This window comes from Argopecten irradians, chromosome 14 (genome assembly GCF_041381155.1).
Source record: "Argopecten irradians isolate NY chromosome 14, Ai_NY, whole genome shotgun sequence".
Lineage (NCBI taxonomy): Eukaryota > Metazoa > Mollusca > Bivalvia > Pectinida > Pectinidae > Argopecten > Argopecten irradians.
Genome location: NC_091147.1, coordinates 19397467 through 19425199, shown reverse-complemented (window position 1 = coordinate 19425199; position 27733 = coordinate 19397467). Strand labels below are relative to the sequence as shown.

Below are 27733 nucleotides of genomic sequence, written 5' to 3'. Positions count from 1 at the left end.
TAAAGCTAGACTACTGTATGATTTTAGGCTTCTGTTTGGGCCGCAGCAAGTTCAAATACTATGTTGGGCAGTTGCCAGGTACTGACCGCTTGTCGATGGTTTTTCTCCAGGTACTCTGGCTTTCATATACCAACAAACTGGCATGTCCTTACATGACCCTAGCTGATAATAGGTCGTTGAACTAACAGAACCTTCTGAAAGCTGTGATAAAAGTAAACGTTATCGCAATATATTTTTGCAGGCTGAAACTATGAAAACCTGGAAGATAAAATTTCTCTGTTTGCTTTCTGTTGTAAATGAATTAACTATGTTTGAGGTACGTATTGGCAATTTTTTTATCACGCAAATACCCTTATATTAAAAAATTGATACTGAATGTTACATTTAAACTTGAATATATTATCCATTTTTTTTCAGAAAAAAATCCAATGCAGTACCAGAGTATCAGCATGCGGCTAGCCTAACCAAACATAACTACAACAAATGAGTCTACAAAAGCAGAGATTGGTAATTTTTTAATGGTGTAAAATATTTTACACCATGTTTTTAAATTCCATTGAGCCTTTTTTTTCAAACTACAGAAGTGAAATAACTATGAGGTATATATATGATGTAATTATAAGTTAATGTTTATAGAAAGTGTCTCTTAAATAAGCAGTCTTATGAGATGTTAGCAGACTTGAAAATTACATTTTGACGTGTGCTAATTTTTGACTTGAAACTTAAAATGTTGGATTGTTCAATAGTCTCTTGCTCAGACATTGTACACATTTCTTGTTCACACAACATTTTTACTGTTTTTGGCCTGCTTTTTGTTTTCACTTTTTTTCATTATTTTTTTCATCAGTTTTTCATCTTTCTCTTCTTTTTGCTTTCTTTTGATGTTGATAATTGCAGGAGTGGTAAGAAGTCTGTGAGACGTTAATCTCTTTCCTTTTTTTGTTGTAGATTTTGGGAGTGGACTTGGTATATTAAACAAGTTGTCCAATTCCTCATTCCATTGTTTTGACCAATTGATTTCTGATGGAACTTCACAAACATTTGCCGATGGAACAGAGGAGTCCAACTCTATGCCACCATCAACTAAACCAGCCAGAATGGTTGCAGCATCCATGTCTGAAATGGTGCTTTCCGATAACATGGGATCAGTACTGGTCTGCATTTCATTACATACCGATTCTTCTGCACATACAAGAGTAGAAGGGGATGACTCAAAGATCTGAGCTGAGTAGGATTTTGGAGGTACAAAATCATCTGACAATACAAACTCACTCACTGTAGATGATGTTTCAAGGGAAACTAAGGGAAAAGCTTGCATGGATAAGGAGGACGACATGGTTGACGAGGCTGATGTGATTAGTGAGGCTGGTATGGATGGCAAGGTTGGCATGGATAAGGACAGAGGCGTGGCTGGCGAGTCATACATAGATGGGATGGCAGGCACGGTTGAGGAGGCTGGTATGGATGACAAGGCTGGCATGGATAGGGAGGGCGGCGTGGCTGACAAGTCCTGCATAAATGGGATTGCTGGCATGGTTGACGAGGCTGATGTGGGCAGCGAGGCTGGTATGGATGGCAAGGCAGGCATGGATAAGGACAGAGGCGTGGCTGGCGAGTCATTCATGGTTGGGATGGCAGGCACGGTTGACGAGGCTGGCAGAGAGGGCGGCGTGGCTGACGAGTCATGCATGGATGGGATGGCTGGCATGGATAAGGAGGAGGGAGTGGCTGACGAGGCTGGCATGGATGGAATGGCTGGCACTGTTGACGAGGCTGGCAATGGAGCTATAGACGAGACTCTTGTTCTTTCTACACGTCGTTGCACCCATTGCAGTGGATGGATATCTGTTTCTTCGGTATCTTCAGGTCTACAATCGAAAGGCGCTGATGGTGCAAATGCGTCCTTTGGAATTGCTAATGGATTCCATTCAAAAATTCCTGTAGACTCGAAGCCTGAGACGATGTTTGTTCGAGAAAAAGATTTCTCATATGCCGCTTTAATGAGGCCTGGAGCAGATTCCTTGTTTACAATGTTATTTGGGCTCGTGCTCATATATTCCGTGCAGACCCTGTTGTATTCGCGCATGAAAGGCCCAAAAACAGTTCTATCTAGGGGGCACAAGTAATGCGTAGTATGGGGGGGCATGGCCATGACATGGATGGTGTTCCTCATGGCTGATTCTAACAATCCTAGTGTCTCATGTGAATGGTGGGAGTCAAGAATTAACAGCTGAGGCCTCTGTTCCCCGCAATGTCTGAGGAAAACCTCCTCGAACCATTGGACCCCGAGTTGGTCGTCCATCCATGCCTTTGCCTGGTACTTCCAAATGGCTCCCTCAGGTCCTTCGTGGGTATTAAAAGATCTCAGGCATCTCGGAGTCTTACCCTTGCCAACTATAAAAGGTGGCATGCGCTCACCAGCAGCACTTACACAGGGCAGAAAAGTGATGTTCTCCCGTGAATTTCCAACTCTCCCTGGAACACTCTTGCTCCCCTGCCTTGCAATGACCCTGGATGGCTGGTGCTCTAAAGAAATTCCCGTCTCATCCATATTCCATATGCAAGTTGGAGGTAGGCTTGTCACCAGGGGATGTAAATCAATAAAATAGTTCCCAACAGTAGCACTGTTCAACATCCTAGATCGTACCGTGGACAACTTCTCCGGTTTGCGTAGGACGACTTGTGGATTCCTCCGTCGAAAGCCCATCCACCAAAACTTCCCTGGGATGTTGTTCGTGAAGGGCGTCTTGATGTCCAGGTCCTTGCAAACAGTTGATGCCCTGGCGATCATCTGGCGACGACCGATCCCAAACCCCTTCGCTGCCAAATCCATTGCCATATCCGCCATTTTGGACTCTACTTCCAAGGGAATCACTGGTGGTCGGCCAAAGTTCACTCCAACCTGGCTTCTGCCTGTGACGTAGTCACTAAGTGAGGATTTAGGCACCCCAAATTGGCTGGCTGCTTTTCGAATTGACATGTTTGTGACTTTCACGGCATCAATTGCCTTCGTCATATCAGCAGGATTGTATTTCCTGTAAAGGTTTTTACCTGTTTTCGGCATAGCTATACAGTGTTAAGGATCACAATATAAAACTGGTCAGAACAAAATGTAAATCTATAGAAAGAGAAAGTGTACCTGTAGAAGCTTTTGGTTTTGCTCTATCTTGTGCTTTCTCTCTCTCTCCCTCTCTCTCTTTCTCTCTCATGCACTTATTCTCTCAAGTTCTGTTTTGCTCTCTTTTTCTCTTTAGCTATCTTCCTCTCGTGCTCTGTCTCTTTTGCTCTATATTTCGTGCTCTGTCGCTTTTGCTCTCTCTCGTGTTCTGTCTCTTTTGCTCTTATCTCTCATGCACTTGTTTTCTCTTGCATACTGTTCTATTCTCGCACGGAGGGCCCAAAAACTGTTCAATCAAGGGGACATAGTTAGTGTGCGGTATCAGGAGACATGGTCATTACATGAATGCTGTTCCTCGTGGCCTGCTCTCTTTCTCCTGCTTTTGCTCTCTCTCTTTTGCTATATTTCTCGTGCTATCTGTTCTCTCTTTCATTCTCTTTTTCTCTCATGCTCTGTTATGCTCATTCTCATGTGCTCTCTCTCTCGTGATTTGTTTCTTTGGCTCCATCTCTGTCATGCTCTCCTGTCCTTGCTCTCTTCTTCTCTTTCTCTCTCTCGTGCTCTCTTTCTCTCTTGCACTTTTTCTCTCTTGCATACTGTTCTATTCTCGCATGAAAGGCCCAAAAACCGTTCAATCAAGGGGACATAGTTAGTGTGCGGTATGGGGAGACATGGTCATTACATGAATGCTGTTCCTCTTGGCCTCTAACGCTCTCTTTCTTCTGCTTTTGCTCTCTCTCTTTTGCTATATTTCTCGTGCTATCTGTTCTCTCTTTCATGCCCTTTTTCTCTCGTGCTCTGTTATGCTCATTCTCATGTGCTCTCTCTCGTGCTCTGTCTCTTTAACTCTTATCTCTCGTGCTCTCTCTCTTGCTACTTCTCTCCTGATCTCTCTCTCCCCTGCACACTCTCCCTCACACAAGCACTCAAAATTGTTTTGTCTGATTGTTTGTATAGGGAACTATGTTTAAAGATGCTCCACCGCCGACAGAGCATAAATGATATTAATCACTTGAACAATAATTGGTGTTTAATCGTGTATATATAATTTAATTAACACAAAAAATATTATTGAATAAATTATTTTGCCTTGGGTACATGCGCAATCAGTACTTAATTCCATATATGATATAGTGCCACGGAATTTTTTCGGGGTGCAGTTAATTATTTTTTGTAACTTGAACTTTAAGTGAAATTAGAAGCTCAAACTTTTCAATGGTGGTAATGGTGTAAAGTATGTAACTTTTGAAACTGAAGAAAAATACTAAATCGTCTGCTCGTGTTTTTGATAGTGAAAAAATGTCATTTGTAAGCGGTGGAGCATCTTTAAATGACCTGTAAAAAATCCACCTTTCAACGATTTTGCGGGGCGTACATACAATACTTGAAACAACTTAAGTCATTTTTTTAAAGACTGAACATCTTTATTTCCTCTACAAGTTCTTTTAATTCATTTAATTTGCAGAAACATTTGCGTTGCGATGTCAGAATATGCGCCACTATCACAATGCTTCTGGCTGAATAAACTTGTCCTTTGTTAAATTCTTCGCCCGTGATGATGTGGCAAATTTCTTCAGCAACCCTCGGACATGACTCAACAATGTTTAACATCTTGCAAAGTAGGCGGTATACACTTGGGTGATCATACAACCATTCATTCTGAAACATGCTTTGAAGTTCTTGTCTCACTACCATTTCATTTATTTTGTCCATATTTCTTTTACCCCTGCTTCTGTCGAAAATCTCGCGTGTAATAGACATAGCTATCGTTTGTAAAGGAACAAATAAAACAGGTAATTCAATGACGGTGGTTTCATAACAAAACAGGACAGAAAACGTTGCACAACATTGTTAGACTTTGTCCATGTTAACATTTACTCCCCACAGACTACATGATGCAATAAAATTTTATAGTTTGTTCGAGCGCGTGATTTTTTTTGGGATTTTTTTTCTTTTTTTTTATATATATATATATTTACTGACGGTACTGTACTGTAGGCATATAAAGGAACCAGTAGGTAAGTCAAAACTGTTATAAGATCGGTAACGATCCACTAAACCTGCCTATATTTATATCGTATAGATTGAGAGGTAGATAGGGGGGCGAGTTCTACGCAGGTTTAACGGACTATCTGTAACAGCTATAAGGCTAAAGCTGTATCAAATTTATAGGCAGGTTAAGCGGACTATCGGTAACGGCAAAGAATCGGATGATCTTTTATGTGTATGTTTTGTGTCGAATGTGGTAGGCCTATGTTATTTGATTCCAAGGTGACTTTGGTGTTGTTTGCAGGTGTCCGGACTTCCCTACCTAGTGTTTCATGAGGGGGTAGGGATGTTCGGACACTTTATTTTCTCGATTTATTTAATGCATTGTTTATTTTATTTTTCTTAAACAATGCAATAATGATCTTAATACAACATATTTTAGAAAGGATACTTTCCGTCGGGTGATAAGGCGGTTAAAGATACAAATATAACGTAACTTATGCAGCGCACTGCCAGTGACCTTCTGAATCGCTGATTTAAAGTTCCCGCAGGAATTTGTGACGTATACACAATACTGAACTTTTGACCAATCGGAACTGGTATAACATATCGAGTACACTGTTGACATGTATATCATCAGTTGCGGAATTTTATTGGCTATGGAATGCATGATTTGTGTTGTATGTACAAAGCGAGGTAAAGAGTGTATCGTAAGAAATGTAAGGTGTCCGAACTTCCCTCCCTGTCCGAACTTCCCTACCTTTACCCTGGTGTAGGGCCAAAGCGCAGTGCTATATCAAAATATTTGGTATCGGGCCAGGTCAACTCCGTTTGAGACTGCTTACACCCATAGCAATCCATTTTATCATGCGAGTATGCACGTTATATTATGTTAATAATCTTCATCCTCGTTGTCGCCAGTTTCTCATAGTATGCAAATCGCCTCTAATCGACGGATTGCTATATTTGGGTAGATAAATGTACTAGCTTTATACCGTTTTTCCTCATTATGATAAATTACTCATTTGTCGAAAAGACCAAGGTAAGTGGGGCTTCTCGGAGTTTAGTCTAAATTTGGAGATAACCTGGCCCGATACCAAACGGTGTCGGCGAGTTCCAGCTTTTGATATAGCACTGCGCTCTGGCCCTAAACCAGACATCTATATCTGTCATAACGTATACGTCTGGTGTCAGGGCGAGAGTATCTCGGGCTAATCAGTTACAGTACAGTAGGCCTAACTGCAGTACGAGTAGAAGAATCACTGCAACAATGAACTCTGTGACTATATATAAGGTAATAAAACAAAGGGGAAGTGGACTGATAATAAAGACAGTTCCGCGGACTACGGTAGCTGTTGCCCCGGTGGATACTTTTCGCTACGTGTATCCCACATGCATATTGTGTCCCCTTTTAACCATTGTTCTTCTAAAAAAATGCACTGGTTTTATGTTACTGGAAATTAGTTTGCATATTAAGATTGATATTAAAACATGTTTAAGATAACACATTAATTTGACAGTATCCTCATGACTTATGAATGTAAATGTATTTTATTCATTTTATAAAGAAAACTATTTCGTAAGAAACTTTTTTTTCGCAGAAGTCCTACTTCGTTTGAATTTTAGAAAAGTTGCATTTTCAGTTTTTAATTGGCATTGATACTAAATTCCGACAGAGCCATCCTTTGAACAACGTGCACATACATACATGTATGTCTAATTAACACAAAAAAATAATTTAAGTTAGATTGCCTTTGGTGCATGTACAATAAGTACTTCATTCAATAGAGGACATAGTGCCACAATTTTTTATCGAGATGCAATTAAGTATTTTTAATATTTCTATCTTGAAGTAAAATAAGAAGCTCCAACTTTTCAATGGCGGTAATTGTATAAAAGAAGTAATTCTTGCCACTGAAGAAAAATACTTATTCGTCTGCTCATGTTTTGATAGCGAACAAATATCGTCTGTCATGTGATGGAGCATCTTTAAATTGGTTATCGTGAACTTTTGTTTTTACTGTCAAATTATATTACATGCTTATAGGGTGGACTTGGGGGCTATTTTGATGGTATTTGTCGATTTTAATTTAAAGGCCCATTACCTTTCCGGAGCAAAATATAAAGGTTTCTTAAAAAACCATTAATAACATCAGAAAATGCGTACCGATGACCTAAAATAAGGTTACGACACCAAACATATGCAAGATTTCCTGCGTAATATGTGAAAACAATGGAGAGTCAATTCGCTGTTTTGCCGTCTGGCGCAGTGATAGTCAACTACCGCCCGGTATTTAGGACGACGGCGGGAAACATAATACGACCCGCGTTATGAAAATAAACATTTTATTTATTTTAATCAAATCGTTCAGAAGGTGATGATAAATATAGTATTAACGGTAAGTTAATAATTCTTAAGACTCTACAAAATTATCGATCTTGTTTTACATTCCCATTTTAAAAATTTAAAGCCGTTTCGGAACGGTAGTGGGCCTTTAAGTGTTCAAATTATATATTTGGAATTAATCTATCATAATATGATGATGTGGGTCAGCTGGTCCTATGTACACCATCTAAAATAATTATCTTCTAATGTGTGTTTCATAATATGTTTTACTTTGAATAAAATCAGCTGAAAATTATCTTCTGTGTTGTCATTGAAATGTTTTAAGACTTTAGAAGGACGTTAATCGACCTCTCTAAAAATAATGTCTAACGTTATATATATATTATAAGACTCTTTCATATGTGGATATGAAGGATAGGGATATTCTACCCGAGGGTCACAAAATGTAGTAAAACCCGAGGCTTGCCGAGGGTTTTGCAACATTTTGTGATCACGAGAGTAGAATATCCCTATCATTCATGTTCACTTATGAAAGAGTATATTTTTCTTTCATACCTTGACGTTTTGAAATAAATTCGGAGAAATCCACGACTAAAAGTCAATTTTCCATACATGAAAAATTACGTGATATTTTCAACAAAAATCCGTTGTTTGCATCCTTTATAGTAAAACCAGTCAAGTTTGTGGGAAAAAAATGTTAAAATTTTACCGAGGATGTGTCACGAGGCTTGAGTGTATTGCCCTAGACCAGCAAGTATTACACCCGTAGACACATTTCGGATGGTACTGATGCTTCATGGTCCGTCATCAGGGCCGTTTTCGTTTATTCGGAACAACCGGTTCGACGGTTTGTTAAAGTCATTATTTCAAGTATAAATCCTGACAGACCTGCAGTTTTTGATACAGGCCTCTGAGGGCTTGTCAAGGCTCGTCTGCAAACAATATATAAAAATCGCCATATCCGTCTTTAATTCATAAACGGACAACTTGGTCCAACCAGTCAAACCGTCACATTATAATCGAAAACGGCCCAGGCGAATCCTCCTTTCTTGGTTGTTTCGTTCACTACAACCTCCGGAGGTGCACCGACTGTGATGATCAGGTCCTAGCCCGGAACCACTATATATATATATATGCTGTCAGCTTGTAAATTGTAACACTGTCGTTCTGATAGTTAATGTTCATACACAATTTGATGTTACTGGTGTTGCCCTCTCCACTGTTCCTCTCTCTTCTTCCACAGCCACATTGATGCCACCTCAGCCTATCAATCTTCTTCTCTCTATGCCAGTGATAACGATGATCAGTCCTCCACTGCCCAACGAAACCACGACAACCAATTGCAACCTCTACAGGAAGACACCACATTTTCCACCCTGGCAGCCTGATACCGAATCTTAGTATTTGGCCTGTTTTCGCTCGTAAACGTCGTTGATAGGTCCTCAGACGGCACTGTCAATTCCACCAGCACAGCCTGTTTTGACGATAAAGACTACATTACTAGGTCTTTGATTGGTTACTGCTATTTCTGGTGGAAGCGTCATCCAGCCATTCAGATTTGCCCTCAGCTGCCAATCTCATGATGTACATTGTGCATAGCACTCCACTGCTTTCAACACTGCCTTTCACATTCTGTTCCCCAGCCCTGATGAAATTAATAAATTTCAAGCCGCCTTTGTCCCTCTTTGGTCTCTTTCTGGTGCATTCCAGGGTGTCTGCAAGACAATAAAGAACCATGTCGTGACTTTAGGTGTACAGTTTACCTTCCATCCGCTAGAGCCACCGAGAAAGTTTAAAGGATATGCACCAAATTGGCTGGTCTTCCACAGAGTTTACTTACAAACTGGTTCGTTTGTCATTCCTCACGTTACAGAGGTAGAAAATACTCGGAAATACGCGTACGTCATAGACAGACTTTAGTTGGAATTGTAGCCTCTGAGGCTCAATGCACCAACTGTCATTCCATGATAACTTTTTTTAGCGAGCGTCTTCCCAATTCAGTCAACTAACCTGTTTCTTCACACCAGTAGCTCTAACCATTCGTGACTGTTCTTCCATTACACGAACTTCCCTCTGAACAAGATGTCTCACTCCTCCTGTTTAATGTCCTCTACTTTTTACTCGTTGTCACTCTCAACTGTCAAACCCTTGTCTACCCACAGCTACTGTGCTGACGATGTCTCCATATTGATGTTGTGATTTACCTCTTTCATAGTCTTCTTTGCTGACAATTTACGTCCTGTCGACGTCCTGATGTTTACTCTTGCCTCTCACCTTGACATCCCGACTGTCCCTCAGAATGAGTAACTGCCTGACCTTTTTCACCTCGGAACTCCTCCATCAATGATGTGAGAGAAAATTGCAGCTTACTTCCAGGGCCCAGTTGTTCAAAAGATGATTAAGCTAATCACAGTTTAACGACAATTTTTATATAAAGATAAAATATTTTCTGGTAATACAATTTTTACAAAATTTTACAAGAATCTTGAGAGCTTTTACTAAAATTTTTACAAGAATCTCATATGATTAAGCTAACCACGCTCTAAAGATTATGTTGCTGAAGCTTCACAGACATAAGCTTTCCATTGCTGACAGTTGGTATTGTGAACGATGTTGAGTAAAATAATAGTTATGTAAATCCAGGTTGTGCAGTGATAATGTTCATATTTCCCATGGCTGCCTCTGCATGTAAAAGGTCCAATTTCACAAGTAACAATCATTGGTTTCAGAATATGACAATAACCTTAAAACAATTTTGAAATGAATGCAATTTACAATTGATCTTGGTCCAATTTCCACGCTTATGAAATACAATTACAAGTTTAAGGGGGGACACCCAGATATTCTGTTGGAAAGTGTTTTGTAATTGTTTCCCTGTCGATGATGCAAAGAACAAAAAAAAAAAAAAAACAAAAAAAAAAACAAGAGGCCCAGAGGGCCTGTATCGCTCACCTGGTTTGTAATGCCAAGTAATGTTCTGAATACAGGTTCATTGTTTCTTTTCCGAAGGAATTTTAATATTAACCTCTAAATCCCCTATTGGGCCCCACCCTTCCCGCCTCCAGGGGGTCAGAGCCAAAATTTATACAAGTTCTGTTCCCCTTCCCCCAAGGATGTTTATGGCCAAATTTAGTCACAATCCAAGCAAAACTCTAGGACAAGAAGTGATTTACAGGATTTACCTCTATTTCCCCTATTGGGCCCCACCCGTCCTGCCCTCTGGGGGCCAGAGTCAAAATTTATACAAGTTCTGTTCCCCTTCCCCCAAGGATGTTTGTGGCCAAATTTGGTTACAATCCATGCAGAACTCTATGACTAGTAGCGATTTAAATGATTTACCTCTATTTCCCCTATTGGGCCCCGCCCCTCCTGCCCCCGGGGGGTCAGAGCCAAAATTTATAAAAGTTCTGTTCCCCTTCCCCCAAGGATGTTTGTGGCCAAATTTGGTTACATTCCATTCAGAACTCTATGACAAGTAGCGACTTAAAGGATTTACCTCTATTTCCCCTATTGGACCCCGCCCCTCCTGCCCCCGGGGGGTCAGAGCCAAAATTTATACAAGTTCTGTTCCCCTACCCCCACGGATGTTTGTGGCCAAATTTGGTTACAATCCATGTAGAACTCTAGGACAAGTAGCGATTGATAGAATTTACCTCTATTTCCCCTATTGGGCCCTGCCCCTCCTGCCCCCTGGGGGTCAGAGCCAAAGTTTATACAAGTTCTGTTCTCCTACCCCCAAGGATGTTTGTGGCCAAATTTGGTTACATTCCATTCAGAACTCTATGACTAGTAGCGACTTAAAGGATTTACCTCTATTTCCCCTATTGGACCCCGCCCCTCCTGCCCCCGGGGGGTCAGAGCCAAAATTTATACAAGTTCTGTTCCCCTACCCCCACGGATGTTTGTGGCCAAATTTGGTTACAATCCATGTAGAACTCTAGGACAAGTAGCGATTGATAGAATTTACCTCTATTTCCCCTATTGGGCCCTGCCCCTCCTGCCCCCTGGGGGTCAGAGCCAAAGTTTATACAAGTTCTGTTCTCCTACCCCCAAGGATGTTTGTGGCCAAATTTAGTTACAATCCATACAAAACTCTTGGACAATTAAGTAGCAATTTATAGAATTTACCTATAATTCCCCTATTGGGCCCCGCCCCTCCTGCCCCGGGGACCAGAGCCAAAATTTTTACAAACTCAGTTCTTATTCTCCCAAGGATATTTCTGGCCAAATTTGGTTACATTCCATGCAGAACTCTAGGACTAGTAGCGAATTAAAGGATTTACCTCTATTTCCCCTATTGGGCCCCACCCCTCCAGCCCCCGGGGGGCCAGAGCCAAAATTTATACAAGTTCTGTTCCCCTTCCCCCAAGGATGTTTCTGGCCAAATTTGGTTACAATCCATGCAGAACTCTACGACTAGTAGCAATTTATAGGATTTACCTCTATTTCCCCTATTGGGCCCCGCCCCTCCTGCCCCCGGGGGGTCAGAGCCAAAATTTATACAAATTCTGTTCCCCTTCCCCCACGGATGTTTGTGGCCAAATTTGGTTACAATCCATGTAGAACTCTATGACAAGTAGCGTTTTAAAGGATTTACCTCTATTTCCCCTATTGGGCCCCGCCCCTCCTGCCCCCGGGGGGTCAGAGCCAAAATTTATACAAGTTCTGTTCCCCTTCCCCCAAGGATGTTTGTGGCAAAATTTAGTTACAATCCATGTAGAACTCTATGACTAATAGCGAATTAAAGGATTTACCTCTATTTCCCCTATTGGGCCCCACCCCTCCAGCCCCCGGGGGCAAGAGCCAAAATTTATACAAGTTCTGTTCCCCTTCCCCCAAGGATGTTTGTGGCCAAATTTTGTTACATTCCATTCAGAACTCTATGACAAGTAGCGATTTAAAGGATTTACCTATATTTCCCCTATTGGGCCCCGCCCCTCCTGCCCCCAGGGGGTCAGAGCCAAAATTTATACAAGTTCTGTTCCCCTTCCCCCAAGGATGTTTGTGGCCAAATTTTGTTACATTCCATTCAGAACTCTATGACAAGTAGCGATTTAAAGGATTTACCTATATTTCCCCTATTGGGCCCGTCCCTCCTGCCCCCGGTGTGTCAGAGCCAAAATTTATACAAGTTCTGTTCCCCTCCCCCAAGGATGTTTGTGGCCAAATTTGGTTACAATCCATGCAGAACTCTATGACTAGTAGCGATTTAAAGAAAATGTTGACGGACAGACGACGGACGACGAACGACGGACGGACGACGGACGACGGACGCCGCGCCATGACATAAGCTCACAGGCCCTTCGGGCCAGGTGAGCTAAAAATTACAGCAATAATTTTAATTATGAGCTATTCCATGTATAAAACACAATGTAAATTTAATATACAATCAAGGAAAAAACAAAATTAAATTTTGGCACCGGGAACATGTAATACATATCCCTGGCAATATCACAGACTAGATAAACTGATTCATTTTAATGTTAATACTTGTTTATAAATGTACTTTATCAAATTGGCAAATAATCTTTATATATCTAAGGTAATTAAGTAGAAAATTATATATCATTATACTCAAATTATTCTTAGGCTCACCGCTGAATAACATTGTTTTCATAATAACTATATCCTGTAACACCAAGGAATATTACAATATAATTAAATAATATCCAATAACATCAAGGAATAAACAAATTAAGGATAAAATCTTTGGTATGTGCATAATATATCCATTGTTGAATGTTTTTCTATAATGATTAAACTGACAAAATAGATATAAAATTATTATATAATGAATATTATGAACTTGAAATGCAATAATATGATCTTTTAATGAGATAAATGATTACTGAGACATGATAAGTCAACATTTGCTGAGACAGTTACATTTGTACCTTAGCTCATAAACAACCAGACATAGTCATTTTGAGGCCTTGTCTCCTTGCAGCATTCAGCTATTATACTAGGTCTGAGTTACTTCCCTTTGCTTCATAATGATACATGTAGGTGTTTGGCTCTATAGATCAATACATAAAACAAATGCATATGTACACCTTTATGTATGTGTATACATACATGTATATCAGTAGAGCCAAAAGCCTGTGGACAGAGTAAAACAAAGGGCATTAACTCTGAATGATAGATCAGAATTAATGCCTGACAGCAATATACAGGTACATGTACAGCTACAATTGTAATTTCTTCTGTGATTGTTAGCTATATCCAGACCATCTAGGGTCATGGTACAGTGTTTCATTCAAGGTCATTCGCTAAATATATCATAAGAAACAGCATTCATATTAAGATTGATAAATGAAAGGGCAATTAAAAGTTTCTTTCACTTTCATTTTAGATTGCGTAGCACAAAATGCTTATAGATTAATTAGTAATTAACTATATACAGTACTGTTATCACAGATTGATAGTAATTTTGGAGAACAACAATCACTATATGAATAACATGTAACCTCTATATGAAAATATAAAAGTAATGCTGTATAAGTAATTCAATGGCACAAATTAAATTCATTGTATCATTTTGTATAATGAAATTGATTAATACAACAAAATTATGATACAGACAAGAGAGGCATCTATACATTTATAAGTATTAAATTTCGGACTTTTTTTAATGCTTGTGTAGTTATGAAAATCTTTCTTCTGATAAAACATTATAATCACTTTCTATGATTTGACTTAGAAGACTTTTCCATAATGGCACTTTCAATTTGACAGTGGACCCTTGATAATCCGGATAAGGTAAGTCCGGAACACTCACAATCCAGATGAAAATGTCAGGGAAACTTGGTTATTAGCTCCTGGTAAGTAGACAGAATTTAATTCAGTAGTCTGGAAAATTTGAAAGGTTTGGGCTTGGATGTCGGGAATGCATGTGTCAGATTATCAAGGGTTCACTGTACATGGACTAGAATTTTTCAATGTGAGCAAAATATCAAATCAGAGTCTCAATCTGATAAGGATAGGACTAAGATTATAAATAAATACACCCTCCCCACCAATCCGGTCAAATTGGGTTTCATGTAGCAGTTATAAATCTGCTACCCAGAGTCACTATAAACAGAGTACAATATAGTGTTATCATTTCATAATTTCTGACTAAATTTTTTTTCGTTGATCAAAGATTCATTAGGCCCATTAGTCGTGCACGGCTAGCCCAGTCGTCACGTGGGAGGTAACACCCGCTGACCAGCCGTCGACCCGTGAAGGATGCTCGTCCATGCATAGCACGCCAGTTATCCACAAAGAGCACCATACCTGGCCTAAGTTTTACCCAGAGTTCATTGCTTTCATCACGAACTTCTTTTGTGAGGTTTTCATAAGCCCTGTAAAAAGCCTTTTGTTGATCTGGGGGTAAGGTATACAATGGCGATCGATCGTACGGATTATACCTGTAAAACAAACAAAGAAATTGCTGATTATCATACATTATATCTGCATATGAAATAAAAGATCGATCATCATACAGATTATACCTGTAAAACAACAAAATTTAAATGAAAATCAATTGTATAGAATGTATCTGTAAAAAAAATAATGTATTACATTTTTGCATTTGATTGACTTCTATGGTTGTATGCAACTATAATGGATACTAGGTTCATGTAAAAGGATAAAAATGTATTGTTACAATTAAATAATGGCTATATGATTCAATGATGCATTTATTTGTTTTTGTTTCCTATAACAGCTGAGCTTATCTGGTCATTTAAGCAAGTGCAAGGTATACAGGAGGTGGAGAAAACTAGAATATTCATTGCAAGAAAAACCATAGTGACTGAGCTATGAACAGTATCTATAGCAACTGATGCATATGGGATTGAAACTCCTAGCCCAGAGGTGGAGTGCTTGTAGTAATATATAGAACACCTGGGGTATTAGTACATAACATGACTTTTTCTCGCGTTTTCATTGGCTCAGTCCCTGGGCACTATTTAGCCATAGTCCTGGGACTATGGTTTCCTGTGGGACTATATGAAAATGACGTCACTGTCGCTTTCCGCGCTGTTTACTGGCAAACAAGCTGTGTGTGGATGACGTTTTGCAAAACACAAATGTCAGGTTTGGGAAACTTGAATGCAGACAAATGTCATTTCTAAACAGGACATGTTGCCGCACTCACTTACATAAATTGTTATTGGTGATCGTACATAATTATTTGTCCTATCATTTATTTTTTCATTTCGTTATGTACTAAAAACATTATTGCCTTCTTTTTGGGGCACTATGGTCTTATAGTGTTGTCTTGTGATGGCATAGTACCCCTGCCTCCGGCGCGGGAACTATGCCATCCCTCAACAACACTATATAAGGCGATAGTGCCCTCAAAAAAAGGCAATAATATATAAATATAAAAGAACAGTGAAATACTCAGTTTCTACAACGTCTTACATACCAGGGGTAATATTAAAGTAGGTGAAATACTCAGCTTCTACAATGTCTTACCTATCAGGGGTAATATTAAAGAAGGTGAAATACTCAGCTTCTACAATGTCTAACCTATCAGGGGTAATATTAAAGTAGGTGAAATACTCAGCTTCTACAATGTCTTACCTATCAGGGGTAATATTAAAGTAGGTGATATACTCAGCTTCTACAAAGTCTTACCTATCAGGGGTAATATTAAAGTAGGTGAAATACTCAGCTTCTACAATGTCTTACCTGTCAAGGGTAATATTAAAGTAGGTGAAATACTCAGCTTCTACAATGTCTTACCTATCAGGGGTGATATTAAAGTAGGAGAAATACTCAGCTTCTACAATGTCTTACCTATCAGGGGTAATATTAAAGTAGGTGAAATACTCAGCTTCTACAATGTCTTACCTTTCAAGAGTAATATTAAAGTAGGTGAAATACTCAGCTTCTACAATGTCTTACCTATCAGGGGTAATATTAAAGTAGGTGAAATACTCAGCTTCTACAATGTCTTACCTATCAGGGTAATATTAAAGTAGGTGAAATACTCAGCTTCTACAATGTCTTACCGATCAGGGGTAATATTAAAGTAGGTGAAATACTCAGCTTCTACAATGTCTTACCTATCAAGGGTAATATTAAAGTAGGTGAAATACTCAGCTTCTACAATGTCTTACCTATCAGGGTAATATTAAAGTAGGTGAAATACTCAGCTTCAACAATGTCTTACCGATCAGGGGTAATATTAAAGTAGGTGAAATACTCAGCTTCTACAATGTCTTACCTATCAGGGGTAATATTAAAGTAGGAGAAATACTCAGCTTCTACAATGTCTTACCTATCAGGGTAATATTAAAGTAGGTGAAATACTCAGCTTCTACAATGTCTTACCTATCAGGGGTAATATTAAAGTAGGTGAAATACTCAGCTTCTACAATGTCTTACCTATCAGGGGTAATATTAAAGTAGGTGAAATAATCAGCTTCTACAAAGTCTTACCCCTCAGGGATAATATTAAAGTAGGTGAAATACTCAGCTTCTACAAAGTCTTACCTATCAGAGGTAATATTAAAGTAGGTGAAATAATCAGCTTCTACAAAGTCTTACCCCTCAGGAATAATATCAAGTTATGGTGAAATACTCAACTTCTACAATGTCTTACCTGTCAGGGGTAATATTAATTAAGGTACGGTGAAATACTCCACTATGAGATATAGTCCAGGGGTGAAGAGATCGTAAGGGATCAGAACCCCCGAAGTATAGAGGACAGATTAATACTGACCGTATCTGTAAGAACTGTCTGGTAGTTGGATGGACAGACAGGACAGTACCAAGACTTCGGATACGTAGCTTCTCTTCATAGTACTCGTGTGGAATAACCATCCTGGTCAGTATATCAAAGTCCTCCGGATGTTTAGCTCTCAGTTGCTCAGCACAATGCTGTCCATCTACCAGGAGAGTCTGGCCCCCATCTCCGTTGTGTTCTAGGACATGGAAAACCTGGATCCTAAAGTACAAATATACAAATGATTCAGATTGATCCAACTTTTTCATAGTGATCACAAAGTTTAACAGTTTGTTATTGATTGAAACTTTTTCAGTGATTATATTTTATAAAATCCATCCTCCCAAAATAGGATTAATCAAATCACTCTCTAATACAGGTTTGTTTATAAGAATCATCAAGTATATAATAATGAACTGTCCTTATATGTATAGCCGAGATTGGTAAAGTATGTATTGTCTGTGTGGGCCCCCAGATACATTACACTATATGTGACTTACCCTGAGGGGTTGGTACATGTAAAGTATGTATTGTCTGTGTGGGCCCCCAGATACATTCCGCTATATGTGACTTACCCTGAGGGAATGGTAAAATATGTATTGTCTGTGTGGGCCCCCAGATACATTCTGCTATATGTGACTTACCCTGAGGGGTTGGTAAAGTATGTATTGTCTGTGTGGGCCCCCAGATACATTACGCTATATGTGACTTACCCTGAGGGGTTGGTAAAGTATGTATTGTCTGTGTGGGCCCCCAAATACATAGTGCTATATGTGACTTACCCTGAGGGGTTGGTAAAGTATGTATTGTCTGTGTGGGCCCCCAGATACATTCTGCTATATGTGACTTACCCTGAGGGGTTGGTAAAGTATGTATTGTCTGTGTGGGCCCCCAGATACATTCTGCTATATGTGACTTACCCTGAGGGGTTGGTAAAGTATGTATTGTCTGTGTGGGCCCCCAGATACATTCTGCTATATATGACTTACCCTGAGGGGTTGGTAAAGTATGTATTGTCTGTGTGGGCCCCCAGATACATTCCGCTATATATGACTTACCCTGAGGGGTTGGTAAAGTATGTATTGTCTGTGTGGGCCCCCAGATACATTGCACTATATGTGACTTACCCTGAGGGGTTGGTAAAGTATGTATTGTCTGTGTGGGCCCCCAGGGCCCCCAGATACATTGCGCTATATGTGACTTACCCTGAGGGGTTGGTAAAGTATGTATTGTCTGTGTGGGCCCCCAAATACATTGCGCTATATGTGACTTACCCTGAGGGGTTGGTAAAGTATGTATTGTCTGTGTGGGCCCCCAGATACATTACGCTATATGTGACTTACCCTGAGGGGTTGGTAAAGTATGTATTGTCTGTGTGGGCCCCCAAATACATAGTGCTATATGCTGTGTCGCCTCTCTCGTTATTAGATGTAAAAGTCCAGTCTGGCCCAAAATGGGTCTCCTGTTTGAAGCATATTCTAGTGGAAACCTCCAGTGTTCCCATGTGGTGAACTGGTGGTGCCTGAAATTAGATGTATATAGTGAGCAATAAGTGAAAGTACCGGTATATAAAATAATGCATTAGAACCATAGAATGTCTTTAAAATGTGTTAAATTTTTTTATAAGTTACAAATAGTATTTTCAAGTCTGTCGCCTATGTAATATAAATGGCCAATACAAGAAGTCTCTGCTTTGTTCTTGCATGAATTTGGTTAGTTTGGTCCAAAAGGCGCCTCACCCTCAAATCGGCCAAGAATAAACATTTTTATCTCTTAGCTTCACACTATGACCTGTAAATAGGATCATTTATATTTCTGTCTTTCACTTTGTATGTTAAAGAGTTACAATGTACCTGCCATATGGGTATGTATGTCATAATTTTGTGAGCGAAACTCGTGTGGCTTTCTTTGAAAAGTAATGAGCTCACTAACACATGACATTACAATCAATTTACCTACATGGGCAGTTAACTATGTAATATACAAATATAGTATACAAGTATACCAGTATGCAGGAGGAGTGGAAAATATAACAACAGACCAGAGTTTGAAGCAGGCCCGGGACCTCAGAACACAAGCTTGATAAGATTGATAACCGTTACACTTACTGTATCTTAATATAACTCCAATGTTAACTTACAGTAGAAGGAAGGAAAATACCTATTCCTGTTGAGTGCCTGGAATAAGAATGGAACCTTGGTTTTTTAATAAAAGTATTAGTGTAACAACTATTAACAGCCATGCCCAGGGTTATTTTTTAAGAACATGTCAGGTTTGTTGTTGTAAACCAACCAGCCACCACAACCCACCATCTCCAGCATAATTAATTTATTTGATTATTATGAACATCACCATAAAAAAAATAATCAAGAGAATCAAGGGACTTAACAGTCATCTGACGTCCTTGGCAAAAGTCATAAAGGAAATTAATTAGATATGGTCTCATGGTAGCTATCTTCGATTTGGGATCAACCCAAAACATAACAAACACCTAGTTCGGACCATGTCAAGATCATTTATTGCAAGTTTCGGCTAAATTGCACTGGTAGAACTTAAGAAGAAGTTCAAAAGGTGTTTTCAAGATGACGGCCATCTTGGATTTTGGATCAACCCAAAAAATTACAACACTTAATTGGTCAGGACCATGTCAGGAACATTTAATGCAAGTTTTAACTAAATTACACTGGCAAAACTTGAGAAGAACTTCAAAAAATGTGTTTTCAAGATGGCGGCTGTGGCGGCCATATTGGATTTTGATTCAACTTGAAACATAACAACACCTGGTTGGGATCATCTTAGGATCATTTCGTGGCCGCCATATTGGATTTCAAATCAGTTTGAACCATTTGTCCATGTCAGGATCATTTCATGCAAGTTTCAGCTAACTGGCGCTGGTAGAACTTGAGACAAAGTTCAAAATGTGAAAAGTTAATGCATGGCGTAAATGGTGCACGGCGAAGGACAATTCATGATAACTATAGGTCACCCTTCTGGTCAGATTACCTAAAAAGCCTCACCTCTGTGACAATAGAAAATCCAAACTTGACTAAATTATACAGATGTTTACGAAGACCTTCGTCTGAATCCATGTATTCTTTGAAATGGACAGTTGGAAGTCCAGCAGTCTCAATAGTCTCCTTATCCCACACCACTTTGTCCACCTGGTCAGTATGTTGTTGGTGGTAGGTGTTGTCCACCAACCAGTTAATGTCGTACGACGTCAGGTGTCCATCCGACCCTAAAACATCCAAAAAGGTAAATATTAATATCATTGGGTGATACACTGTGCATTATAGTGATATGTCCTCTTGTAACTGTCAAGGGTCATATTATATGATGAAAATAATAAAATCTGTCTTTCTTTTGAAAATAAGATATGGAAATCTAAATTCATGCTGTTAAAACACATGTCAAGTGTGTATGATAGGACTGCATGGGCTGATCATTGGTGACAGGTAGCTCAATCAGTGGAGCATCTGTCTTGTCTTCCAAGGTCCCAAGTTTAAGTGAGCCCTGGTCTGGCCGCAACATTTTCTCCTCTCTTGATACAACTTGTGAAATTGAAAAGGCTGAAGAGAAAAATAGTCTATTCCCCCTAGCCATCCCATTTAGGGTGAGACAAGATATATGTCAATACTCAGGGTAAAATTCTTAAGCTGTCAAACAGCCCCTCCTTTCTCAAAGTCATGCAAGACCCTTATACCACCACTCTATAAACAATAAGGTCATGATGGAATAAAAAATGTTCATTTGTGGATAATATTTCTTGTTTTTGTTTTTACTTACATGTGATACTAAGAACCAATCCATCAAACTCCACACTTGACGGCAAGTCTTCAGAATGCAGTTTTCGATGCTGTAGGTTTTTCTGATTGGTAGTATGGTTGTAACACTCACTACAGCGACAATGGTCTCTCAGCCAGACAAACAGCAGCTCCATGTCATACTCGCCGTACTTTAGTGATATTCCGTCGGCATTCACCTTCACATTGTTAGACCTACACCCAAGGACATACACCTTATTCTCCTCTGGTTGCCATTTTCTAGATGTGGTATGAATGTTTTGTGTATTTCCATTAACAAATGATGACGGTGCCTGATTGGACAGTATTGCTCTACAATAAGTTGAAGGAGTTGACTTTTTAAGTTGCCCTGCTGACCATTGTGAACATCGCACCACCGCCCTGCCAATCGATAAGACAGTTCTGTGCATCGTTGTGATGACTCTGTTAACAACAAAAAATCGTAAGTACCACATGTTGTTTTTCTTTTAAACAATTCCTTTCAGAAAAATACAGCCCCATTATTAAGTCTGTATGATTCGTATCTTAAAGACACTAGCTGTTAAAATATTGTAACCCGTTTGCCCTTTGACTTTCGTCAGGCTCTGTCACTTTTGGTTGTGGAGGATAAGTTGTTTATTTTTATTTATCATATTTGATTCTTTTTTGACCATGAATAATGGTCATTTAGGTCCATTTAAATGATTATAAGTTAGCTCCATACTTTTAAGAAAATACATTTTGTCAATGTGTTTTATTTTCTTGCATTTGTTATGAAGATTTCAATTATGTATAGAACAGTTAGGGTTTTCAAACTATACTCTTTGAGATATCTGAGCTTGAAATATATACTATCTGTGCAAATTTGCTAACTGAAAATAGAAAAATGAATGAAATTATATAATTATGTTTTCTTTAATATTAGGAGGAATGATGTTACAATTATAATCCTGTTGATCTTATGTCTTAATTGAATTTCTAACAATACAATTATTGAACAAAATACAAAGCTACATGTATTGTTAGTAGTTTTACAAATGTTAACCAATTTTCTTTGTTTCCTAGAACCGTTTTGGCATTTGGCATATTTTTGCCCGTAAATCAAAACAGAAATGAAAACTGTCCTTCAATTTCACAACATTTATATGTACTTGTATGATATACCCAACAGGTAATATATAGGTATGTCAAATATCATATAAAAGCATAGTGTCCTTGTTCTTTTCACAAGCTTAGAGTTTGTACATGTAACTGAAAACCCTAACTCTCATTAACAGGTATGTGCTAAGATGGGTCATATTTGACTTAATTAACGAGATATCCCAGAGGGATCTTGGCGCCCACCAAAGAATGATCTATGTCTGCAAACATAAAGGGGGATCTTTTCTCTGCTTTTCAAACTTTAACTACATATGAAATTTTAGAAAGATCCTTTGAGTACTTTCTGAGATATATAATAGTAACAAACTTCAATAATAAAAATCTAAGATGGCTACCTGTCGGCCATTTTTTTGATCGACCAGTCTGAAAATGCAATATGCACAACTAAGTTCCTAGGGGAACTTACATATAAAATTTGAGACAGATCACAAACATTAATCATCAAATTCCAAGATTGTGGCCCGTCAGCCGTCTTGCTGACTGATCGGTCCCAAAATGCAATATGCATAACTAGACCAGTAGGGGAACCTTCACATGAAATTGGAGACAGATCCCTTCTGTACTTTCTGAGAAATAGTGGTAACAAGCTTCAACTATCAAAATCCAAGATGGCGGCCTGTCGGCCATCTTGCTCATCGAACGGTCCCAAAATGCGATACGCTTAACATGACCCCTAGGGGAACCTGCAGATGCAATTTGACACAGATACCTTCAGCGCTTTCTGAAAAATAGCGGTAACAAACTCCAATTGCCAAAATCCAAGATGGCATCCTGTCGGCCATCTTAATAACCGATCGGTACCAAAATGCAATATGCATAACCAGGGACCTTAAGGGGAAAACCATGCACATAAAATTTGAGACAGCTACCTTCAGAACTTTCTGAAAAATAGCCGTAACAAACTTCAATTGTTAATTGTTGATCGATCAGTCCCAAAATGCAATATGCACAACTAGGGCCCTAGGGGAACCTACATGTGGAATATGAGAAGAATCCCTTTAATACTTTCTGAGAAATAGCGGTAACAAATTTTGACTATCAAAATCCAAGATGGCGGCCTGTCAGCCATCTTGTTGACTGATTGGTCCCAAAATGCAATATGCATATCTAGACCACAGGGAAACCTACATGTGAAATTTGAGAGAGATCCCTTCAGTCCTTTCTGAGAAATAGCGGTAACAAACTTTAACTATCAAAATCCAAGATGGCTGCCTGGCGGCCATTTTGTTGACCGATTGGTCCCAAAATGCATTATGCACAACTAGGGCCCTAGGGAAACCTACATATAAAATTTGAGTAAGATCCCATCAGTACTTTCTGAGAAATAGCGGTAACAAGAATTGTTAACGGACGGAAGGACGGACAACGGACCACGGACAAAAAGCGATTTGAATAGCCCACCATCTGATGATGGTGGGCTAAAAAAACAAGCCGCAAAAACACCATTTTATAACTGATATGTTTTGTAATATCACATCTGGTTATAACATCTAGATTTATTGCTTTTACTTGATTTACTTAATATTTTAGACATTGTATATTATATGGAGGCAATTTTCACTTGTTGAAAAAATATAGTAGAATGTCTTAGTGTATTGGAAACCGTTCTGGAATTTGAAACAACCTCTTCTATTTCTGGCATGGGGACCTGGCCCAAAGTGTAGAAAAACACCTTAGCATGGCATTGCCTGGCAGTTCATTATTTTCATATTATTGAAACAACATTAACTACTGGATGTACGGGATGAAAATTTAACAAATAAATTACAATAAAATCAATTTGTTAACTCACTCGCTGCAGACAGCTTCCCAGTGTAAGTGTAGCAAAAGTCTGGATTAATTACATCCCACCTTAACCACTAAATATACACACAATGTTACTTAATTACATTGCACATTTTTTTTTGTGTAAATAAATGACGTGATCGTTGATAGCTAATCTTAAAGTTTTAAAATTTTGAAAGGACACTTATCAACATGTGACCTGTTTTATCAACAACCTTGTCCTATGTAAAGTTATGAAATTTAACATCCTTTACAATTTGGGTCATAAGACAATATTTTCAACCCTATACATGTAGGACACATGTTCTGGAATTAGCATCACAATAACCATCAGATACTGGGACATTGTGTATACAGGTACGACTGTGCATTCATGTGGATATAACTTTAACACAGATACAGTATATATGTATACAGGTATATAGCATGTACAAATTGTTTATACCAGTATTTAAAACTTTGGATGTGAAAAATGAGGCCAATTAAAGTAAAATAAGGCCAATTAAAGTAAAATAAAATATGTGTTTAAAATATAGTAACGGCTTATAAAAAAAGGGGTAACTATTCTACATATCTGATATGATATTATCATGAATGCATTAAGCAAATTATATAGTGTTGCGCTGATTGGTAAAATTAAGAAGCGTTCTGAAGAAAAAAATGAACATGGCAATTCCTGTTAAAGTTAGTGAGCACCGTGATGGTTTAAGTTAGTGAGCACCTTGATGTTTAAATGGTGTTTCTACAAAGACTTAACACCTTAAAAGGAGATTGTTGGTGAACACATTGAATGTGTGATTTATAGGTACCACCACAAGTGTAGATATTGTGATTTTGGCTTGGTAATATGGCGGTTTCAAGATCCCAAAAGGATGTGGGTAAATTAAAGTACAATTTACCGTTGATTAGTCACATCTTTAGGTGATTGTGACGTCATATTCTGACGTGAATTTAGTGATGTCATAATAACCTGAAAGTGAAACCAAATTAACAGTAAATTGTTCTTTACCAGAGTCACTTTGGGAATCTCGAAACCACCGTATTGACTGAGGTACTCATTAAAAACGAGTGTAAATGTCTACCTATAGCCTAGTTTTTGCATATTTGCCCGTTCATCAGGCCATAACTTGGTCAATACTTTGCATTTTTTTCATTAAGCACTCATTGGAAAGATGAATTATTTCTCTTTAAGGTAAGTTAAGATATATGTGATTGTCATTGATATATGTTGGGTAAGTTTATTGATAAGAACTCGGATTAAAAGAAATATTACGTTTTTCTCTACCGCAGCATTCATACCCTTGATACTGTAATAAATAATGATAAGGGTTAGAAATTCGTGCCAGGTCCCTGTGTGTACAGCTGTTGAGACTTTGAATAGCTGTACATGTTGATAATGCCAGCTGGATGCTGGACCTTGCATTTTTTTCTTTAGAACACTAATGTATATACTCTCTGTATATATCTGTATTGTGCAGTGTAAAGGCAAATACGCTAATGTGTCAAGATGGCGAGAGGTATTCTTCACTGACAGAAGAAAATAATAAACAGATAAAACAGGTCAGGGAATGACAGCCCGTCAGCTGCTCAAGGAATGGTACTCGAACGGATAGTCTAATCATCAAATTGATAAACACTACGCTTGATAGCATCAAGGATGATATTCATTATGCATCACGGCAGTCGAAATGCAATGACAATACGGATTTGAATAGGGAAATGTTTACAAATAACTTACTGTAAATGGGCCGGATTGTCCTTTAACGCCGGATGTTTGTTTTTGTGTATAATACAAAAAACCGTAAACGGAGCGATTAATCCGGAATGTTAAATAATAATAAAAAAAAAGAGTCTATGAAATTAAATTTTATTGCGTTTTCTTTATCTTTTAATCGAATCATTGTTTCGAATACTTTAGTTTATGTGTATGTGTTGTCTTAATATATATTTTACTGCGGTTGTACCTTATAGGCGGTCTTGAATTACAAATTATTTTATCCAATAAAGTTTACGTCGGCCACTTGACAGAAATCTTACGCGAGTTACCTCCCGTGCACCAGGTCCATGATTCATTGATCATGATGAAAACTTTTGAGCAAACCCATAAACAAAGCTAACACGTCGGTTGTAAATGAAGACCAGCTTTATCAATGTAAAAATGTTTTATATATGATACTGTTTTGTCAATTCTGTTCAAAGTCATCATAATTGACCGCCATTTGTCCAAACGGCGCAAAATTGGGATAATTACACACAGTGAGGGTAATTATCTACAATTTGCTGGGAAACGGAAAATAATGAAATACAATTCATATTAAAAAACAGAAACGGACTTGCGAGTTTTGTATTACCATAAATTATTCAAATAATAACTTTCCTTACCGTTATTTATGATAGTAAGTTTCAATAAATTTTACAATATATAATAGAGGGGGAAAAGTCTCCATTTTGTTAATAAAAGGCTTAAAGGCGAATTGAAGTTTGTCACTCTATAAGTGCAAATGTACGTCGATGACCAGCCGGGATCTCTTGTGAAAAATGAATGGACAGTATTTCAATTCTTATTTTCTATTTTACAAGGTGTATAATGACTACTTGATTGTATTCAGACAGGGAGAGGGGAAGTAACTCTGTTAAGACTGGGTCATCCTCACTTCTCTTGTACTGGTGGTGAACAGTCTGTCGAATAACCTATTGATATGAGTTTTTGTATGTTAGCTGGTGCCCAGAAATAATTATCAAAGTCTTGTTAGCTAGATAATTCATAATTGTCCTCAAAATCTGCAATCAAATCAACTACACTGTTCATGTTATATGGATATTTTTTATATAGATTTTAAAACCTGTAACATATTGCGTTTTACACACACTTTTTAAACAATTTTGGACAGCCTTGTCTTATTTAAAACGTTTAAGCATTAAAAATGTTATATGTTTCTGTTTTATGTTATTTCATCTGTATAAGTTTTATTACAATATGATATACAATGTCTAAATAATAAGCGAGTATTGGCTGGATATGTCTTACGTTTGATGAAATTATTATTTATAAAATGCTTATAAGATGTAAGATGTTTGACACCAAAAAATAAAATTTAAAAAAAAAAGAAAAAAACATTGGTTGATTGTGTGTTCTTATGGCCTTTAAAATGGATTTGAATCGTAATTAAAAAAAATCATTTTTTTTTCATAAATGCCGGTGCTAAATTGTTAGAACATGCAATAGCTATCGGTACTTTTAGATCACAAGCGTTTTTATTATTGAAGGACGTATCAGGTTAAGAAGGATGAAAATGGAGTACCCAGAAAAATAATAGGCGACCTGCAGTCTAAATTGTTATTCAAAAGCTAAGGTCTAGGTGTTATATATGTGAATACCTTTACCACTCGGCCACTGTTGTGATGTGGTTCACCGCTAGATCTTGGGCGTTTGGAATTACCACAATAAAAACAATATATGTGTGGAAACACTTCTTTATTGTTTTACATTTCACTAATTAGTGGCTAAGACAGTGCATACTTTGAGAAAGTGAAACATGCGACAATTCACTATGCGACATTATGTTTGTCGCATGGCGTATGGTCGCATTTCGCATGGTCGCACTCTCGCATGGCGCACTGTCGCTCTATGCTTGGTGCATTGTCGATCTTAAATTGACGCCTTGTCGTACTGTCGTTATTCGTTTGGATCACTGCCACACGCTCGCATGGCGCATTGTCTCATTGCTGCACTTCGCTTGGAACATTGTCTCACTGTCGTTCTTCTCTTGGAGCACTGCCCCATGGTCGCATGACGCACTGTCACTTTCCTTGTCGCACTATCGAGCCTAACA

At 38.4% G+C, this 27733-nt stretch overlaps 2 protein-coding genes across 3 annotated transcripts; both read right to left on the bottom strand.

Annotated features, from left to right (window-relative positions):
* Window positions 1-550: 550 nt before the first annotated feature.
* LOC138307202 (uncharacterized) lies at window positions 551-4069 on the bottom strand. The gene has a single exon (XM_069247837.1). The coding sequence runs from the start codon at window positions 3062-3064 to the stop codon at window positions 779-781; it is 2286 nt and encodes a 761-aa protein (XP_069103938.1). The 5' UTR covers window positions 3065-4069; the 3' UTR covers window positions 551-778.
* Window positions 4070-12775: 8706 nt separating this feature from the next.
* LOC138307369 (trimethyllysine dioxygenase, mitochondrial-like) lies at window positions 12776-25677 on the bottom strand. 2 transcript variants are annotated; one of them, XM_069248068.1, is made up of 6 exons: window positions 25639-25677; window positions 20959-21398; window positions 20190-20410; window positions 18516-18694; window positions 17170-17394; window positions 12776-14863 (listed from the first exon to the last, which is right to left on the bottom strand). In XM_069248068.1, the coding sequence occupies exons 2-6, from the start codon at window positions 21383-21385 to the stop codon at window positions 14590-14592; spliced, it is 1326 nt and encodes a 441-aa protein (XP_069104169.1). In that variant the 5' UTR covers window positions 21386-21398; window positions 25639-25677; the 3' UTR covers window positions 12776-14589. The 2 variants fall into 2 exon arrangements, with proteins under 2 accessions (XP_069104169.1, XP_069104170.1); XM_069248069.1 differs by lacking the exon at window positions 25639-25677 and adding an exon at window positions 23908-24094.
* Window positions 25678-27733: the final 2056 nt, after the last annotated feature.